This window comes from Chenopodium quinoa, unplaced genomic scaffold (assembly GCF_001683475.1).
Source record: "Chenopodium quinoa cultivar QQ74 unplaced genomic scaffold, ASM168347v1, whole genome shotgun sequence".
Classification (NCBI taxonomy): domain Eukaryota; kingdom Viridiplantae; phylum Streptophyta; class Magnoliopsida; order Caryophyllales; family Amaranthaceae; genus Chenopodium; species Chenopodium quinoa.
In genome coordinates, this window is record NW_018745024.1 from 10861979 (window position 1) to 10882907 (window position 20929).

Consider the following 20929-nt stretch of genomic DNA (forward strand, 5'->3'; position numbering starts at 1 on the left):
TCAAGTTAAGAAAGGACGCCATATTCAATTATGGATAGACTTAACTTCTAATTGTCTTTTAAAGTATATGTCTAAAACTCTTAGCCACAGTGGGAGTTCACTGGCTCAGTGGGAGCTAAGTGACTCAGTGGGAGCTCACCGGCTTAGCAAGAGCTAGGTGGTTGAGTGGGAGCTTAATGGCTCATTAAAGGCTAAGATAGCTCAAGTGGGATCTATCTGTTTGTTTTACAACGAACTTTTACCCAAAGACAATATACATGTCTCTTTGTAAGCATTCAAGTGAGACCACGGGCATTACCTCCACAACCTAATTGAGAACATAGTGTTTGTTGCTCTAAGTGGTGTCTTTCTGGAAAGTAACACATTTCCAAAACGACAAGTGGTAGGAAAATGAACTCGATAACAATCGAGCTTAACTACAAACTAGAACTGAGAATCTCAGAAGACCTTAAAAGGGCTTCGTGAGAATATTTGATCAAGAATACTCAAAAGGACTTTACAAGTGCCTTAAAAGAGAATTCATTTCTAACAAAACTTTTGAAAAGTTAAAGTAAGATCAAGATAATCAAAGGGCTTTAGAAGCTCCTTGAAACTCAGTGTTTGATGCAATATACCCGTGTAGGTATAGAATTCGCCAAAGGCTTGGATTGAATCCTATAAATTTTCTATTAAGTTAGAAATAAACCTAAGACTTACAAGCATACTATTTACTATTAGATAGTAAGGGAATAATGTCTTGTAAAATAGTTACTACAAATCCAAATTCCGAATAATGGTTAGAGGCCATAAAAATCCGAAATAGACTCCATGTTTGAAAATCATGTTTTAAAACTTGATTAATTTGCATAAAGGGTGAAAGAACCATAGATTGCAAATAAGTTTTCAAGGAGAAAACTAACAAATATGGAAATGTATATGCATACGTAGCTAGATTGGTTGAAAATGATATAATTAAATTCACGGAGTTGATTTTAATAAAAACCTACTCACCAATCAGAATGATAAAGTCTTTTCGTGATTGTTCTAGCAAAATTGCACACATAAAATATGACAAATTAGATACCAAAACCGCCTTCCTAAAAATTTATCTTCAATTGTGTTTTAAATTCATATTGGGACATAATTTTCATTAGTATTTGAGCCAAACTACAATATTATTTAGATCAAAATTCTTATGCTAGTTGACGTGATCTTGACCGATAAAGTAGCTAGCCACTGTTTCAAAAGCACCAACATGAAAACTACCTAATTATAAGTACACTATGAAGCAGGGTGAAAGAATAATTTACCTCCGTTTCTTATTATGTGTAATAAAATAGTATTCATATTATTTTGTGAAACATAATTTATTCCTTTATTGTCAATAATAAGAAACAGAGGTAGTACTTGTTTTCATGACCTAGGATGAAATTTCGTTTACATTATTTACCTTTATAGCTTTCTGACCTAAGATGAAATTTCGTTTACATTATTTACCCTAATAGCTTTCTCCATCCAAACAACACATACACATAGGAATTGAAGTGTTTTAATTCCTTCTTAATATTTCACTATTACTTTTGTGTAGCGACCGTTATATACGGAGTAATAGATAATTTGTTCTCCTTTGATGATTATTTTTCATTTAATCATCAATTGAGAGCAAAAACTAACTTTAGTTAAGTGGGTGCATTGTACACGCGGGTATTTAGGCCCCTTTTAACTCTAAAAAAAATAAAAAATAATAATAATAAAAATAATAAATTTGGCAGAATGGAGGGCCAACATGATTATTTGGACAGATTTGGCACAGTTAAGTTCAAGCACTAAAAGGAGAACTAGCAACATTTTAGCTAAGCTGAAATACGTCAAATAACAGGTGACTGTTGTCAATTTTAAAAAAAGGAGTGGTTACTTTGTTTTTTAATAAGTGGACATATGGTGTGGTCAGCCACACACAAGACGCACTGTTCTTTAAAAAAAAATCAAATCTGATCTTTATTTTTCCTTTTTCTTAGGACTTTAATGATATATTATAGGAGATGAATATCGTTTTTTTTTTAAATAATTAAAAATAAATAAATAAATAATTAGATAAGTATAAACGAGGTAAGATAAGCCAAGGAATTATAATTTGATTCTATTTAAAAAAAAAGGAATTATAATTTGATAAGTTATTATTATAAGGATTAATAACGCTAACTTCACCTAAAAAAAAGTTGAAACAAACTCATATAAGTGATCTGTACATAAAAATGCACCCTATCAATCTTTCCAACTCATATAAGTTGAAACAAACTATTAATGTTTTGATTTCCACTCGACTCCTAAAGTCCTAAGGCCATAAATAGTGTATCATTGATGCAGCCACAGCCACAACCACAATAATTAGACAGCATAACTAGAATAAAAAGTGTACATCTCAAAATAGGTTTCATAGGAGACGCAAGATTAATTGATTTTGTTTCATTTAATGCTTTTTTTTTATTTATTTATGTATAAACAGGCTAAATCAGTTAAGTTAATTAGTTAAAAAGTATGATTTTTATTTTTATTTTCTTGTTTTTTATAGCAATGTTTTATTGGATTATTGTTTGCTTGTAAAAAAAAATAACATCATATGATAATTAATGAACAATTTTATTATACTAATGAAATACATAGAGGTCATTAATGTAAGCAAGATTTTATTATACTAGTATGTCTCAAGTTGGCTAACAATTGTAAAGGAAAGTTTTAATTGAAAAAATAATTGCAACGCATGTACGCCACTTACATGTTACACCGACAATCTTATATTCTTCATTATCAAAAAAACAACACTAAAAAGTTAAACTACTACTTTAAAATAAACTTCAACCCCTAATTAATGTACTCAACCCCTAAAACACTAAGTAGTCCCTCAATCTTTAAATCCATAAAATTGTCATAATATATAGGAGAGACTAATTGTTTTCGAGAAAATATAAGTTTATCAATATAATAAACAAAATTTGTTTATCAAATGGCAAAATTTAAATAAATCAACAACTTTTTAGTAAATATGGGTTCCACTGTTTTTGATATATTTACGAAAATGTCATGATGACTGGGTATTTATGTTGTTTTATTTACCATTTTGCCATTTGATAAACAAATTTTGTTTATCATATTGATTAACTGGGGCTTCCTTGTTGTTTCCTTTAATAAAAAGCATTTTGATAACGAGAGGTAGCTTAGTTAACTACTTGTATTAAGTTAATGTTTTTATTATTTAAAATACATGTATTTGATTTATGTAATGTACGTGATGTAAGTATTTTTGTAAAATATGTAAATTAATCGTATATTGAAAAGTTTAACAGTATATACACCCGGACGCACCTTAAAACTCGACGCTATTTTTATTTTTAGTTTATTTAATTTGATGATTAAATGAGTACAACCAAATGAGCAATAGTCATCAAATAATTGAGCAAAAATACATTTGGATGCACCTTATATCTGGGTGTATATAGAAACTCCCTCCATTCCAGAATATTTGAGACAACATACTTATTTCACTATTCATGTACTCCGTATTAGCTTTAATTATACTCCCTCTATGTTTTAATAAGTGTTATACTTTAACCGCCACATAATTTTTAGTAGTTTAATTGATACAATATAACCTGCAACTTTAAATCATATTAAATCATATTGACCATATTGACCCTAAACATATTAAATCGGTTAACTACCTTTTAAATACCCTCATCATATAATTCATATTGACCGTATTGAGTATTGACCCATACATGATTCCGTGTTTTCAACCTTATAAAAAGCACTAATTTTCTTACCAAAATCAAAACGCAAAGTGCACTACTACTATATTATAGTATAATAAATCTTCTACGTATATTATAAAATTATATCTTGTCGATAACTCCTAGTCTCCCATTGGTCAATCTACTTTAGTTTCAAACTCCGTTCATTTCACCCGACTTTATTCAAAATTAAATTAAATTTAACAAAATAAGTCTGGCTTAGTAAAATTAAAATTAATACTCCCTCCTTCTCTAAATTAAAAGTCTATTTCTCTTTATTATATGAGTAATAAATATTAAAAATTATCTTATAATAAAGGGACTGAAGGAGTAGGTCAGAGTTATTGAAAATAAGTGAAAAGAATAAGGGAATTATAACCCCAAGAACCCCTAGTAGAATTTAGTTTCATAACCATACCTTTAATTTAAGAAATCAAATATTAAACACTAGATCAAACATTGCTCGGTTTAGAACGATATAACATTATATAACGACTTAATGAAATCATGTGGATTATTGTACTGTTGTACAAATCGGGCGGCAAGCTGCAAAGGCCCCCACTGTTTACTTGAATCAATAAAAATCATAGGTTCATAGTCAATGCGTTATTACGCTTTAAATTTGAAAGGTTGGAGATCATTCTTTTGGTTGACATCTATATAGAACTTCATTAACATGTCTACTGCATATTCTTTTCTTATCTTGAAGTTCTTTATGCTTTCTTTTTTATTACAAAGTTTAGTTTCATATTCTTTTTTATTACAAAGTTTTAGTTCATTTAATAAATTTCTTACCTCAAATGCTAAAGGTTTGAGGTTTGAATTCTATCAACAAGTGAGAATACCAAGGATATGAAATACCTTATCTTTACTTTTTACACTCAAACTCTCAAATTCTCAAGTGTCTAGTCCAAAAATCACGAGGGTTGAAGTGTAATCAAATCTTCCTTACCATTACCAACAAAAAAAAAAAAAAAAAATCATTTAATTTTTTTACAAAAATTATATTTACACAAGTTTAATTACTCCTCTCACTTTATCTATATTTTTTTTTGATTTTATTTTTTTTATTTTACATCCACGCACAAGTTACAACACCAAAACTCTCTCTTCAATTGTCTCAATGTGCATAAACAATAATAAGAAAGAAATATTGAGATCAGAGATAGTAGTTATAAGATGTTCCCGGTTTAATTAGGATCTTTTACCAAAATAGCTAATTTGATAAAAAATATTTACCAAAATGGCTAATTATAAAATTTAATTCCCAAACTAGCTAAATTATTAACTTGGAAGTAATTTATCTATTTCTTATTTTTCTTTGAACTGGTTTGGTTCACTTTAATTTATTGATTTTTTTTTTTGTTTTTTTTAATTTTCATAAAGATTTTTTTTTTTTGAGTTGGAAAATTTAAGCAATATACAAAAATACGGAGTATGCAGTGGTAGAACTCTAATTTCAATTTTTAAAAAAAGCCCTAATTTTTTGCATCTAGATCATACCAATCACAAAAATTTGAAATTTCAAGTAGTATTGTTTTATCAAGACTATCACAAATTATACCACGATAAAGGAAATAAAGTATTGTTCAACTTTTTTCAGAGCAAATCATCATCAATAATCAATATCAATAATCAATAATCATCAATAATCAATAATTATATACTAAAAGACACACCATCAATGACATGTGTCATTTTTTAGTGTGTCCTTAGTATATTTAAAAAAAAAAATTGAAAAACAACTGATAGAGAATATATGCAAATATTTTCTTCTAAAATTAAGAAAAAATAATCACAAAATAATATATTTACCAACATAGATATTTAACCATATCTTTATTTAAATTCCTGTATAAATAATTACTTTTAAATGTATAGTGATTATTTATTAAAAAAAAATCATGAATATATATCTTTCAAGCTAAAATAATTAGTAAATGACAAATTTTCAAACATAGAATAAAAAATAACATGCCATTTGGGTACAAAATATAATTAAGATTGAATGTAAAATAAAACATGCAATCCTAAAGGATAGAGAAAAAATATTTTAAGTTGGTTGATTATAAAATAAGAAATTTATTTTAGACCATATTGTTTATTATATTTAAATATAATTTTTAATTAATACACCCTAATAAAGAGTGAAAAACCATGCATGACACGGGATCTAACCTAGTATTTTGGAAATGATACCCACCATTAATAATTTAAATAATTTTTTTTTTTATTGAAAGAAGTTTTTTTACTATATCTCAGTGAGAAATTTTGGCTTTATATTTTGGGAGTGAGACCCAACATTAATAATTTAAATAAAAGTTAAAAATATATTGGTAAAGAATAAGATATATTGCATAATATTATAAAATACTAACACGAATAGTGAGTATTGAGTAATTTTAGTTAAGAACAAGTTTTATGCTTTCTTATTACGAATAGTATAGTAAAATATAATTACTCTTTCCGTCTCACATTAGTAAATTAGTTGTACTATAAATTTAATTAGACATTGAGATTAATCTTATGGTATATCACAATATTTATTATACTTTTTTAATGTTTTATTTTACTTCTAATTATTTCGTTTTGTACTCTTTTTAATAAACGAATTAATAGTGTAAAACTGTACATAGCAGAGGGTTTAAATTAGTTTTAAACTATGTCATCATAATTTCCCAAAGAAAAACAAAATTCCAAAACATTATTAAAAAAAAAAAAAAATCATAATGTGAACCAAACTGGTTCAATGCAATATAAGAAATAGATAAATTCATTCCAAGTTACTCGTAATAAAATTAGCCAGTTTGGGAATTAAAATTTATAATTAACCGTTTTGGTAAATATTTTTTGTAAAATTAGCCATTTTGGTAAAAGATCCCCGGTTTATTTAAGTATGCAAATATCAATTTTTGGAAGAGTAATTATAGAGAAGACCAAGTTATAATAGAACAAATTTTTAATGTTCTTTATTTTATTCATACGAAGTAGCTTTGATCAATGGTCAAGAAGCTTTCCGGAAGCTAAGATAACCATCAAAAATCCCAAAATTCTATTTTTCAAAAGACCATGGAAAAGTCATGAAGAAAACTGGAAATAAAGCACACCAAGTCATCTAGGATTAGGAGGTTTTTTTTTTTTTTTGGTATAAAACACATTTTTTGTCCATGATATTATGGACCAACAAATTATAGTTACACTACTCAAAAATAAAATAAAAAATAAACAAAAACAAATTATTTTTTTTTTGACACCAAAACAAATTAATTTTTTTTGACACAAAAACAAAAACAAATTTTAATTACAAATCACAAAATAAAATTTATATCAACTATAAATAATCATCCTATAGAAGAACATGTTATGTCGTACATGCTATTTTTTCATATAGTAAATTGGTAGGTTAATTCTTGGAACATTGCACGGTATATATTACTCGGATTTAAATTAAAACACAATGAGAGTGAGGGATAGCTCAAGTGGTCAGAACTTCCCTCCCGATTCCAAGATATCTTGGGATCGATTCTCACCCCCGCCCTTGTGGCTCTCTAAACACTAAAAAAAAAAAAATTAAGACACAATGCATGCATTTCATATCTTTCTATTGAACTTATTTAAAATCAAAAGTGAAAGCTAATGAAGCAATCTATATATAATTAAAAGTCATGGGAAGAATTGTAAATCATGCCACGTCGTCTAATCGTTGCAAATAATATGTAACGGAGGTAGTATATACTTCAATATAATCTCATTCTTTCGTTTACTCATCCATAATTTATATAGGTTATATGTATTTAAAATATGTAACACAAAAATACATAGCAACATGTGTTTACCTTGGATAAATTTTTAATGGTAGATAAAAATTCCTTTAACAAATAAAACAAACTAATATGAATTATAAAATTTAGATTACTGCAAATTTACTAATGAATTTTAATAATGTTCAATAATATTTAAAAAATATTTTTTTTTTAAATTATAAAACCACCAATAGATTTCACTTTAATTTATTATAATTTTTTATATACAAAAAATGACCGAGGCATCGCCCGGGCCTAAAACTAGTTTGATGTTATTCTTACGTAGGTTAATTGGGTGAATAAAGCGAGGAATCAATCTGGGAGAGAGGAGCGGGAAGGAGGAGGGGGGCAGCATGTGTGAGCTATGAACAATGAAGTCTGAGCTTCATTCCAAATTAATTGACACGTATACTTTATCTCGCATGTTTGTTAGAGCTTAAGTCCGATCGTAAAAAGCGTAAGTAACTCTAATTATTAATAAATTATAATATAAAAGTTAATAATTTGAAATTACACATTGAGAGAGACTTAAGAAGATCTAAGATACATATGTTAACTTAAGAAGAGAAGTTCGGTTCAACTCCTAATTTCCCTCTCTTATAAAATATTTATTTCAGTTCAGTTTAGTTCAGTTCAATTGAGTTCAGTTCAGTTGAGTTCAGTCTATGAGAGCAGACCCTTAGTAAAAATTGTTAGTAAAAGTCAGAACATGTCATGTCAACCAATTTGGAATGGAGGAAATATAAGTTATACATGGAATGTAATCATCTAAACTAAAATATAACCGATTTCACTTTACTTGAGGATCAAATTAATTAAGAGGGTGTAAAATAATGTGACTACTGACACGATAGTCGCATGTCACATCTTTAATTTGTATACTAAATTGATCCAATAACAAAGGTGAAAGGAGTCAATTTGATGTTACTAACTTCATAGATTGGGTGAATAATATGGATACATGCATTTTGAGCAAGGGCGAAGCTACATGGGGGGCGGGTGGAGGCCCGGCCACCCATGGCCCAATTTCGTGGTTTATTATTTTAACTTTGGCCCCTATAAATATTTAGAATAAATAATATTCCTGTTACTTATTTTCATATATTAAAGGCTTGCCATAGTGGTTTGAATCTCATTTATTGGTGTTTAAAATAACAAGACTAGTTTTTTTTTTTTCAAATCCCAATTACTGAGGGCTTCGTCATTGTTTATTTGTTTCACTACTCAATCAGTAATTTTATTTTATTTTCTTAATTTTTTAAAATAATTTGTAAAATTCTTCTTTATGTTAATTGCTAAGGTTTAAGGATTAAATACTAGGATTAGTTTACTCATTACTAAACTTTTTTAGATGATCCATTTAATTTTTTCACCCTTATTCACCTAAGCTACTTTGTTTGTCATTTCCTATTTATATATAAGATACCTTATAATTAAAAATTATCTTATTATATTCATCTGAATTTATTAATACTTCGTATGTTATTTTTTTTTTTGGTAATGTTTATACTTAATTAGATATACTGATAGCTAACAAAATATATTATGAAGCTTGTCTTAATAAATCTAGGCATATATGCAAGAAGAATAGAGGAAGTTGTTTGTATATCATTAAGATTGATATGTATGTTATTATTTTGATAATTGTGATATGTAGGATATCTCATACAAAATAATCTAACAAATACTTCGTATATATTTTAGTAGAATGCATGGTTTAAAAACAGATTGAATGAATTTTTTTTCCGTACAATTAGAGTATCCAACCATGTTCACATTAATTTAATTTAATTTTATTTTTATTATAGTGTTAGTCGGCCCCTAAAGTTTTAAAATCCTGGCTACGCCCCTGATTTTGAGTAGGAGGGAAGAAGAGGGGGGAGGGGGGGAGACCATACATAGGGGTATTTGTGTGAATTGTGAACCAATTCATAGAGTGTATGTAACGTTACAATTACTGTAAATGAAATAAGGTAATGAACTCCATTTTTAATTAGTTGACATGCTTCTTTCATTACGTACAGTTGTTAACATTCTAATTGAATTGTAAATAACTCTAATTATTAATGAGTAAAATTTATAAAGTAATATTTTGAAATTATATATTGAGAGGAACTTAACAAGCTCTCAAATGAATATGTTTTCTCTTAATAATAAACCACAAAAGATGCTATAGTTAAAATAGTGTGAGTGAAAATTGACAAATTAAAAGTAAAATTAAAACATTTCAACCAATTTGGATAGAAGAAAATATAAATTATATATGGAATGTAATCTTCGATCCAAAAGAAAAGGTAATTGCTCTTACTTTGCTTTAGGATCAGGTTGATCAAGAGAGGTGCTAGATAATGTGACTTCTAACATATTGCTTGCACATCACAACAATCAAATATCAAAAGTTAAAGGAATTAATTTGATTTTACTAACTGCATAGGCTGGATGAATATCATGGAGTACAATGTGGGAGGGAGGGGTATGGGAGGAGAAAGGGAGAGCCAACTTGTGAATTGTGAACCAACATAGAATGTAAGGGTGTAACATTACAATTAAAATTATTACAACAAGGTAATGAGTTCCATTCCAAATTAGTTGACATGTTTCTGTAATCATGCACGTTTACTAACATATAAATTCAAGCATAGATAACTCTAATTATTAATAAGTAAAAATTATAAAGCTTATATCTTTAGAAATTGTACATTAATAAGAACTTAACAAAATCCCACATGAATATATACGTTTTTTTTTTCTTATCAATATATCACAAAGGCTTGCTAATGTAGAGTTATTTAAAAGTAATACTCCATAAAAGTCCAAACGTGTCAACAATTAAAAATAGAAGCTAGAATTATTATAATGTATATTTTTTTTTTTTGAAAAAAGTCCTAAAAGGACACTAAATTTCATTAATGTAAGCCATACGACATCTACAATTGACAATGAACGATAATGAAAACGAATTTAACAAAATCAAACAAGAATTAATCGGGGAAGGGCTAAGAATCCAAATACATAAATATAACAATTCGGCATATTCTCGATTCGTTGTCTCATACAACTTTTTGAGTGGATCCGTCGTCGCTTCGCAATTTTGTGAGAAAGTAAATTCTTGTGTTGATTCCGTAACCCGAATCCGAGCCACAATCAATAGTAGCCCCGCACAACCGGAGACCAAATTAAGCACAAATAAAACCTTGTCTTTCGAAGGAGTACGAAAAACCTTGTCTTTCGAAGGAGATCGAAAAAACCTTGTCTTTCGAAGGAGATAAACCCTTTCTTTCGAGGGAGACATTATTGTAACCTAAAACAAATTAAAAAGCTTAAAGGAAAATAAAGATTGGGGCTTTCCACCGATGAAATCCGATGGAAGCCCCATAAAATTAACAATGGAGACTAGGTTTAGGAGAGAGAAGAGAGAAAAGGAGGCTAGGGTTTTGAAACGGCAAAACACTTATTTTCTATGGAGTTATTATAATGTATATTATTATATGTATAATAATATATTATTATATATAGAATTGAGATCATGTGAGAACCAAGGTAACTAATAGGAACTAGGAACCAATCTCAGCCTTTAATCGTGCTCTATTCGATGGTTCACATCTCACCCGTTTTCATTAATGATATTTTTGTAATTTTACGAAATTTTAAACTTTTTTTTTTCCAATCCTTTAAATTTTAAGGCAATTTCATTTATTTATGATTTATTTCATTTACTTTTACAAACTTTCCATTTACTTTTTAGAAATGAAACTGGAAATCACTTTATAAAGTTAAAATATTACAAAAAAGCCATTAATGACACGGGAAGCATGTGAGACATTCGATAGATTAACATGATCTAAGGGCCTAGATTAGTTCCCAATTCTTATTTTAGCATTGGTTTTCACTATAATTTGGTTCATTATATGTAATCGTCTAAAAGAAAAAGGTAACCAATCCAAGTTGAATCGAAGAGATGTTAAATAATGTGATTACTGATACAATGCATGCGCATCTATGTTTTCTGTTTAGTTTATAAAAAATAAAAAGTGAAATTAATTTGATGTACGTTACTAACTACATAGGCTGGGTGAATTACGTGGAGGACAGGGGGAGAAGGAGGGAGGAGCAGTGTGTGAACTGTGAACCAGCATAAAGTGTAACATTTAATTTTCAATAAGTGAAATAGGTCATGAACAATGACTATGATGTCATATAAGAATACATAGTTCAATCCTTAACTAGGACTAAAAATATATTTAATTACGTATTGTATAGAAATTTTACTCGTAATATGATATACATTAAAATAAATCAGATAAGATTCCACATGATTATTTTTTTTCCACTATACATTGGTAATAGTTAATGAACCGTCATTATTTTTAAAGTTTGAAATTGAAAAAGGAAAGTAAACAATCCTTTGTGAGATGGAGAATACACTAGAAAAAAAGAGTATATGTATCTAAGAGAGTGAATTAATTGTGGCACAAAATGCCAAATAGTTTCTATAAAATTTTAAAAAATTGAATCCCCTTATCCTACTTTAATCGATCACATTTAAAGTTAGAGATCATTTAAAACTAATTTGGTTAAATGACCATAATCATCTTTATGATTTGTACAATTGTTGAATACAAGTATCTGATTGTGATACTACACATCAAATCGTATCATAGACTCATAATTTGAGAGTTGTAAATTAACTTTTTTTTTTTTTTTTTTTTTTTTTGGGAAATTTTAAATTAGAAATGTAGCCTGATATAGTGAGAATGACTGATTGGGAGAGTTAATCACTGCCAATTAAGAGAGGGAGATTTATAATTTCTTTCTATGGGTTATGAATTTGCAACAATGTAATGCTTGTTATTGATACAATAATCTGTTAATTTTCTTTCTGTTTTTTACTATGTTGCAACATATTTTTAACCCTTGGTTTACCAAATTAACTAAAACCAAAAAGCCTTCAAGAGTTCAAGCCCATTGTATTTAAAATTCTACTTATCTCCTAACTTTTTAACAAAAAGTCCATGATATCCCTATATGACAATTGGCTGGCCGTAATATTATTAACAAGAATGAAAAAATTGACAAGTATGCTACAAGTTTTATACTACATATTTCGTATTTATACAACCGTATGTCGTAATTTAAAGCCGATTAGACCCTGACATATTTAGATTCGAGCTGGGTGAGACCTCAACTAGACGAAAGCTCTCCCAACAAATACGATTACGACTATAACTTTGGCTATAACTTTGTCATATCATATCTCAAAAACTACCCAAAAACACACATAAAACTATTTAAATACCCCATCTCACTCTCTTTAAATACATCAATTAAAAAAAAAAAATTCATAAACACAATACATCTCTCAATCTCTCCCCTCTCTCTTTCTCTCTCCTCTTATACAAAGTTGAGAGAAGAGGAAGACTTTGGCTCCCTTATTCTTCTTCGACCCACCCCTTCAAAAATATTTTGTAAACTCCCCATCTCAAACAAACAAAAGCTTACAACTCTCAAACTGTTAATGGTAAACTCTTTTACCCTTTTCTTTGTAGTTTTTGCTTTCTGGGTACTCTTTATTTATAAGGTGTTGTTTGGTTTGGTTTATTGTTTTTTTTGCCTACAAGAAAGTTTAAGAATATTAATCAAAGTTTTTTATTCCAAAAAAATAAAAATCCAAAATACCCATTTGTTCAAATTTGGTTCTTCACGTTTTTTATGATGTTGTTAATCTTGTTTTATAATTTGGTATAGTCAATGCAAATGTTTATACTCAAATGTATATTTTTGGTTGTGAAAAGTGTTAATGTAAGTGTTATTTGTAACTTTTTCTCGGGTATTTTTTGTTTAATGATATTATATGGTTAAAAAAAACTTGGATCACGTATTATTTTTACATATTTTGTTTGAAATTCTATGATTATTTGTTGGGTATGTGGTGTTTTTTTGTTAATTTTGTGCTATTATTTTGCTTGTTTTTTGTGCTGCTTTTGCAAGTTAAATTTGTATGAGTTTGTTGGTGACTAATTTTATGGTGTGAACATGTTTTATTGTTATGTTTGTTTTACGTGTTTAGGTGGTTTTTCTGCAAATTTTTGGAGAAATAATGGATCTAAAAATGTTGGGTTTTTGTATATTTTGGTTGGTGATATCGAAGTGTTTAATGGGTTTTGGTTGAATTTGGTTTCTGGGTTTACATGTAGGTGTTGTTAATTTGTTATAAATGGTTTCTGCTGTCAAATTTCTGCTTGTTAGAGCAGAGAAATTCTCTGTTCGTGTGTGTTACTATAGAGAATGGTTGGGAGGTGGAGGTGGAGGTAGAGAGAGAAAGTTTGGAACTTCTCGACTTGTTGTCGAGTCGTCGTCCCGAGGTTTACCATTCTGGACTGTATGGACGGGGTTTGATTGATATTCAGATTTGATATAGCAGAAAATAGAGAATTTTGTGGTGACAATTAGGTTTTTGCTACATGATTTCCCCATCCTGAAAGTTTAATGTCAAGAAATCACGAATGTGTTGAATGTATTTTATTTTTTTATTTTTCTGTGTGTTGATTTGGTCATTTTTTAAGAAATTTTCTGAATGTGTCTTATGTTGGTGCTTCAGTATAGCTTGTTGAGTTCTAGGAATGTATCCTCACGACTTCAGACTGGTAGGAACATATGTTGATCAGATGTCAGAACAGAATGGTTCATGATGTGAATTGTTACTATATACTTCGTATATGTATATGCATTTAGGTGCAGAACCTGATCATATTATATCAGTTTTCTTATGCATAAATCATTTGAGATAAAGGAAGCGGCATGACTATTGAAGTGACATTGAGTTCGTAAAAGGCCTGCATATAGGTGTGGATCTGTTTTTCAGAAATTGATAGGTTAAAGGAGTCCCATTTGTATTTCGTTGAAATCTAAGCTTCTGACTGTCACGATATAATAGTTATATCTCAATGCTGGTATTGTGAGTTGGGTAAAAGAGCTGGAGCAATATACATTATAACCTTCATTTAGTACCCAAGCCGTGTGTAATGTACTTATAGAAGTGTCAGGATCTTCATGCACTCTGCTCTTCTATAGTTTTTGGTTGATTTGCAACCATTTGTTATTAGCAAATTGGTCTGTATTCAGCTGTTTCTTACAGTGAATTTGGTCCATTTCTTGCAAGTATTGTGCTATTACTATAATTGAGCTTTAACTGACTGCTCTTTGTTCAATCTTAAGAACATGTATCTTTGATTGAATGCCTGAAGACTGAAACTATGGAATCTCTGCATCTGATAAATGAATTTGGTTAGCCTATGAATTTCTGCATCAAATTATTGAATTGAGTATTCAAAATAGACTGTACTTGTATTTTGAATTGTTTTTTTCTTGGATATCGGTGTACAGCATATTGAGAAAAATTGTTTCAATGATTTTTTTTCCTGATTACCACTCACATGTTGCCTCCCCTCCCCACATTTTGTTTTGCCTTTTGCGATATTCATGTGGTAACCTTCCCAACTCCTGCTGTAGATGGACCAAAGTCACCTGGATCAAGTGGGCAAAAGCTCGCCTGAAACGCTTTCAGATTCATCCCTTTCTCCAGATTCACCTGATTCAAATGACATATTTGGAGAACCATTGGTGCATCCACGAGTTGGTGATGAGTACCAGGTGGAAATCCCGTCTTTACAAAACAAGTCTGAACTTCGTCAGCTGATGAAAAATCCAGCTGAATCAAAAGGCAGTACTGACTCTTCACATTCTTTTCTAATGGGACTCCCCTTACCAGTGATGTGGATCTGTAATCAGGCTTATATAATCAAGGATAGGATGGAATGCCCTAATGATCCTCATGCAATTTACACAAATGGATTTTTGGAGTCTAAAAAGAATGTGGGAATTAGCCAGATTTCTTCAGTAACAGAAGAGCCAAATGTCAAAGTTGAGGTTCCGAAACAAACATACTGGCTTGTCCCTGGTCAATCAAGTGCTTTGTGGAGTGAGTTTGAAGCTGATAGCTTCCTTCTTGGGTTGTATTTATTTGGAAAGAATCTTCTCCAAGTGATGAGGTTCATGGAGAGCAAGGGTATGGGACAAATTTTGGCGTACTATTATGGAAGGTTTTATGTGTCTGGAGGATATCGTAGATGGTCAGAGTGTCGAAAGATGAGGAACAAGAAGTGTGTACTTGGACATAGATTTTTCACAGGATACAGGCAGCATGAACTCTTTGCTCGTTTAGCCCCTCGTCTCTCTGAAGAATCCAAAACTAATCTGTTGGAGGTACTCCACTAGTTTACTGCTATTTTTTTTACTTAAAGTACAAGGAGTCTAGTTGCATGGAGTCTTTATCCTATTTGTTTGTTTCATCTCTGGAGGAAGGCAGTAATCCAGAACAAAAAGAGAAAGATGCAGAAAGCAAAAGACATCAGAATATGATGTGATTCAGCCTGAGAGTAGAAAAGATCACATCACCTCCTTTTTATTATTTTATGCATCTCAGTTTCTCAACATTTATTAGCTTCACTGAACATCTCATTTTAACATTTGTTATAGCCAAACTATTAAGATCATGCAATACCTCTTTAACTTGTACAATTATAATGATGGATCTAAAGACACTGATTGGTTACATGTTTGTTCTTTTTTTCTTTTATCTTGCCGCTCTTAACAAAAATCCGTATGAACTATTTTCAGGTTTCTAGGGCATTTGCCGAGGGAAGGACAACCTTAGATGAATATGTTTTCTCACTCAAAGCCTTGGTTGGAATCCATGGTTTAGTAGAAGCTGTTGGAATTGGGAAGGGAAAGGAGGATCTAACGACATTTATCTTGGATGGTTCAAAAAATAGCCAAATACTCACTAATCGACCTGAAATTCCTTCTGGCAAGGCCTGTTCTTCTCTAACCTGTGCTGAGATAGTAAAGTATCTGACAGGAGACTTCCGTCTTAGCAAAGCTCGATCTAATGATCTCTTCTGGGAAGCTGTTTGGCCTCGTTTGTTAGCAAGGGGTTGGCATTCTGAGCAGCCTAGGGGTGATGGTTATGCTAGCACAAAGAACGGTTTGGTTTTTCTTATGCCCGGGATTAAGAAGTTTTCACGAAGGAAGCTTTCAAAGGGAGATCACTACTTTGATTCCATCAGTGATGTTTTAGCAAAAGTTGCCAGTGATCCAGAGCTTCTTGAGCTGGAAACTGATGAAATTAAACCTAGCAGCTCCAAGATAGAAGAAAATGGGTGGTCCATTGCAGTGAAATCAGATGATGATCAAGATTCTTCTGACCATGAGCGTCACTGTTACCTCAAGCCTCGAGTCTCCTCAGAAATTTCAAATCTTTTCAAGTTCACTGTAGTTGACACCAGTCTGGCTCATGAAGATAACCCATCTAAGGTGAGGGAACTGAGGAGTTTACCTCATGAAGCTAAAAGATCTTCTTCCAGAAAATCTGATTTGAAATCGGAGGTTAATACTGATACGATGAGAAATGGTCTTCAAAGCCCGGCTCTTCACGCTCATTTAAAAGAATCAAAGAGTGTTGCTGGTGGAAGCGAACAAGGCAGTATTAACTTAGAACCTCTGAAAAAGCCAGCTGATGCCAATCTACCAACAGACCTCAAGTCGAGAACCATTAAACATCAATTCAGCCGTCGTTTAAAATCAGGCCCCTCAAGCTGCTCTGTCACAAAAAAACGGAAATTAGCTTCTTGTGTTGAGGCGGATCTGACTTGTGTTTTGAGCTTGCCAGCTAAAAAGAAAAAAAAGGCTGCTGCTTCTAGAGTTGTGATGACAAATGATGATGCCGTTCCTTCTGGTGTGAATCAGTTTGACAATTTGCAAGTAGTATCTATGGAACAATCAGCTGCAAGACATCGCAATGAAAATGTTCTCCAGGATCAGGACCAAAGCTACCGTGTTAGTTCCGATGTTTCCCAGGAAAATGAAACAAACCCTATTAATCAGACAGTTATTGACTTAAACTTGCCTCAGGTTTCTTCTGAACCTGAGTGTGATGACAAAGTAAAGCAGCACGAAGGAGAAAATATTCCCTCATCCAGTTCTTCTGCTGTGGGGATTCCCTCATCCAGTTCTTCTGCTGTGCGGTTCCCCTCACCCAGCTCTTCTGCTGTGGGGATTCCCTCATCCAGCTCTTTTGCTGTGCAGATTCCCTCATCCAACTGTTCTGCTGTGCAGATTCCCTCATCCAACTGTTCTGCTGTGCAGATTCCCTCATCCAGCTCTTCTGCTGTGCAGATTCCCTCATCCAGTTCTGCTGTGGGGCCTGTTAACAAGGTTGGAGACTCATTAGACCAACAACCAAGAAGGCAAAGCACTAGGAATCGTCCACTAACAACAAAAGCCCTTGAGGCTCTTGAAATTGGGTTCTTGAGCCCAGTAAGGCATAGTCGAAAGCGCTCTTCGTCTACTACATTAGATCAAAAGTCAAAGCGTACTCGTCAACCACGCAGCAAAAGCTCCATGTACCCCCCCGCTATGGATTTTGAGGTCAGGGCATCAACTGATGAAAATTGTAATGGGAATTCAGGTGTTCTGACCAATGCTACCCCGACTGAGAAGACAGCCATGACTCGTGAATTGTTAGGGCTTCCAGAAACTTCCTTTTCTCCTGCAGCCTCGTCAAAGGAGATGTTTACGTAGTAGAGCTCTTATGTTACTTTGACGAGTTTTGATCCTATTTTAAAGTCCACCTCTCAGCAAGCAGGGTTTGCTGATACCTGCTGTAGAATTCATTGGAAGTGTTAAGAAGTGTAATTTCTGGTGCTCACATGAAGTCATATGGCCAAGCATGCCTTAATTCACAGCTGCTTGATTATGACTGATTAACATTGCTGATACTGTATATACAGCACAAAAAGCAAGGAAAGTCGTAGGCAGAAATTAGAGCAGTCAGTCTTGAGTTTGCAGATCACAGCAGAGAAGGGAAGTTGAAAGTTAAGCCGGAATTTTTAGCTCTGAATTCAAAGCAAGCAATTGTTCATTGCTCTTGGTTCTCCAAAATGTCATCCATTCACTGGCATTGTTCATAATAGCATGTCTCAACACAGGTAAAAGGCCCGAAAGAGTTCTTTTATTCCTGCTGATTGACAATTCCTTTCATACCAGTCTCTTACAGTTAATAAATGTAATATTTTTGTTACAAATTTTCGTAGTTTTTTTTTTTCCGACAATGTTGGTTTAGGATTCTGTCTAAATATAATTGATTAAAGTTCCCAATTACCTTCCAGCTGTGAATAATTCACAGCTTCATGTTCATATTGCATATCAGTCATTTACTCTGTAGGAATTTTGCTTGTAGCTTGTGACTGATGTTTCGTCTTTTGGCTCCTGATTGTGTAAATTACGGTGCTCTCAGAGGTCAAGAATTATTTTTTGATCATTTTTAAGCTCCCTTTGTCTGTTGTAGTCGCTGGTAGTAAGGAGCATCCAACTATCCAAGTCCTGAATGCTGATAAAGTTGCTGAATTTTGGGGGAACTCTGTGTTGTCATGGTTGTGTCGTGCCTTGATCGTGCAATAGTTTTGGAATCAAATCTTACTGGAGTGGTACGGGGTTGGGGTGGTTGTGGGTTTAAGATCTAAGACATAGCATCGTTGTATTCATGGCTGCGTTGAAAATCTCTGTTAAGCTACTCAACTGTTGTTGGTCAATGTAGTGAGTTTGTGGGTTCAAGATCTAGGACATAGCACAAAACATTTGCTTAGTAATCGATAAAATGTGGCATGAATATGTTATGTATGTGATATTGGGGCCTTGGGGGGGGGGGGGGGGTGGGGGATGAATGGGAGTGGGCACATTACATTTGTGTGTAGGATGGAAATTGTATGGTCCAAATGAATTAAATAAATTATTTGGAAATGAGATCTTGGGTGTAATAGGTTAGGCCCCGTTCACTTCACCTTATTTTTGCTGAAGTGAAATTATTTTTATTGAAACAAAACTATATTTGTTGAACTTAAATTATTTTTACAAAAGCTTAAATTAATTTTACTGAACTGATATAATTTTTGCTGAATTGAAATTATTTTTTAATGATTTTCTATTATAATTCTTTTTTAAGAAAACTGAATTTTACTGAACTTAACTTATTTTTATTAAACTGGAATTAATTTTATAGAATTGAAATTAATTTTACTGAATTGAACTTATTTTTATTCTACTGAAATTATTTTTACTTAATATTATTCTTTTTAAGGTGAAGTAAATAAGGCCTTATTTCTTAATCAAGGTTATAGGTTAATTCTTAGTTTTTTTTAGAAAATATTGGGTGTAATAATAGGTTAGTTCTTAATCAAGGTTATAGGTTAATTCTTAGTTTTTTAGGAAATTTTGGGTGTTATAGGTTAGTTCTTAGTTTTTTAAGGTTAGGTGCTGATGGAAATACGTAAGACCATTAATAGAGGTTCAACATTGGTAATGGTTGGTTTATTTAGAACAATAAAAGAAATTCTGGAACACATTGTATTCACAAGGGACATAGAGGAGGGGCAGCGTGTGAACTATGAACATAGAGTGTTAAGATACAATTTCATCAATAAGTACAATAAGATCATAAGCTTTGTTCCAATTAGTTGGCATGTTCGTTTTCTTTTATCATGCACTTATTAACGCTTATATTCAACTGTAAACAACTCTAATTGTCAGTATTACACATGCTTGATGTTTAAATTCAAGCGTAAATAACTACTTCCTCCGTTACACATTATGTGCAACAAATAGGTTGACACGGACTCCAAGACAAAAGATATTAAGCCTTGATTAGTAAGATTGAAGGGCAAGTGATTATGTGAAGGAGAGAGAGTGGTATGACTAATAATCTACCACATCACCACCAACTAACACCCCTCCACCACCTAAAACCCCACCACCAGCACCACAACAAGAAACTCCACCACGACCACCACCAAAAACTCCACCAGCGAAATCCCAAAACACAAGCCACCGCCAAAAACTCCACAAATCCACCACCACCAGAAACGACCACCACCAGCGAAACTCTAAAACCCTAAAACCTTGACATCTAGAAACGACCACCACCACCTGAAACTCCGAAATCCAACAATGAAATCCCGAAACCTTGACCACTGGCACCACAACGCGAAACCACCAGCAAAATCCCGAAACCCCCACCACCTACCACCTGCGAAATCCACCACGGAAACGCGAACCGTACATCAGTACCAGCAAAATCCACCATTAAAATCCACAAGGGTAATCCACCATTGAAACTCAGAAACCGTACCATCGAAAGCCACCACGTGAAATCCACAACACAAATTCGTACCATTGAAATCCACCATTGAAATCCCTAGATCTGAAATCCACCAGCAAATTCGCACACCCAATTCTCTTTCTCTTTCT

At 31.9% G+C, this 20929-nt stretch overlaps 1 protein-coding gene across 1 annotated transcript; it reads left to right on the forward strand.

Annotated features, from left to right (window-relative positions):
- The first annotated feature begins 12273 nt into the window (after positions 1-12273).
- Positions 12274-18947, forward strand: LOC110708653. The gene is made up of 3 exons (XM_021886838.1): positions 12274-13088; positions 15080-15832; positions 16247-18947. The coding sequence occupies exons 1-3, from the start codon at positions 13086-13088 to the stop codon at positions 18206-18208; spliced, it is 2718 nt and encodes a 905-aa protein (XP_021742530.1). The 5' UTR covers positions 12274-13085; the 3' UTR covers positions 18209-18947.
- Positions 18948-20929: the final 1982 nt, after the last annotated feature.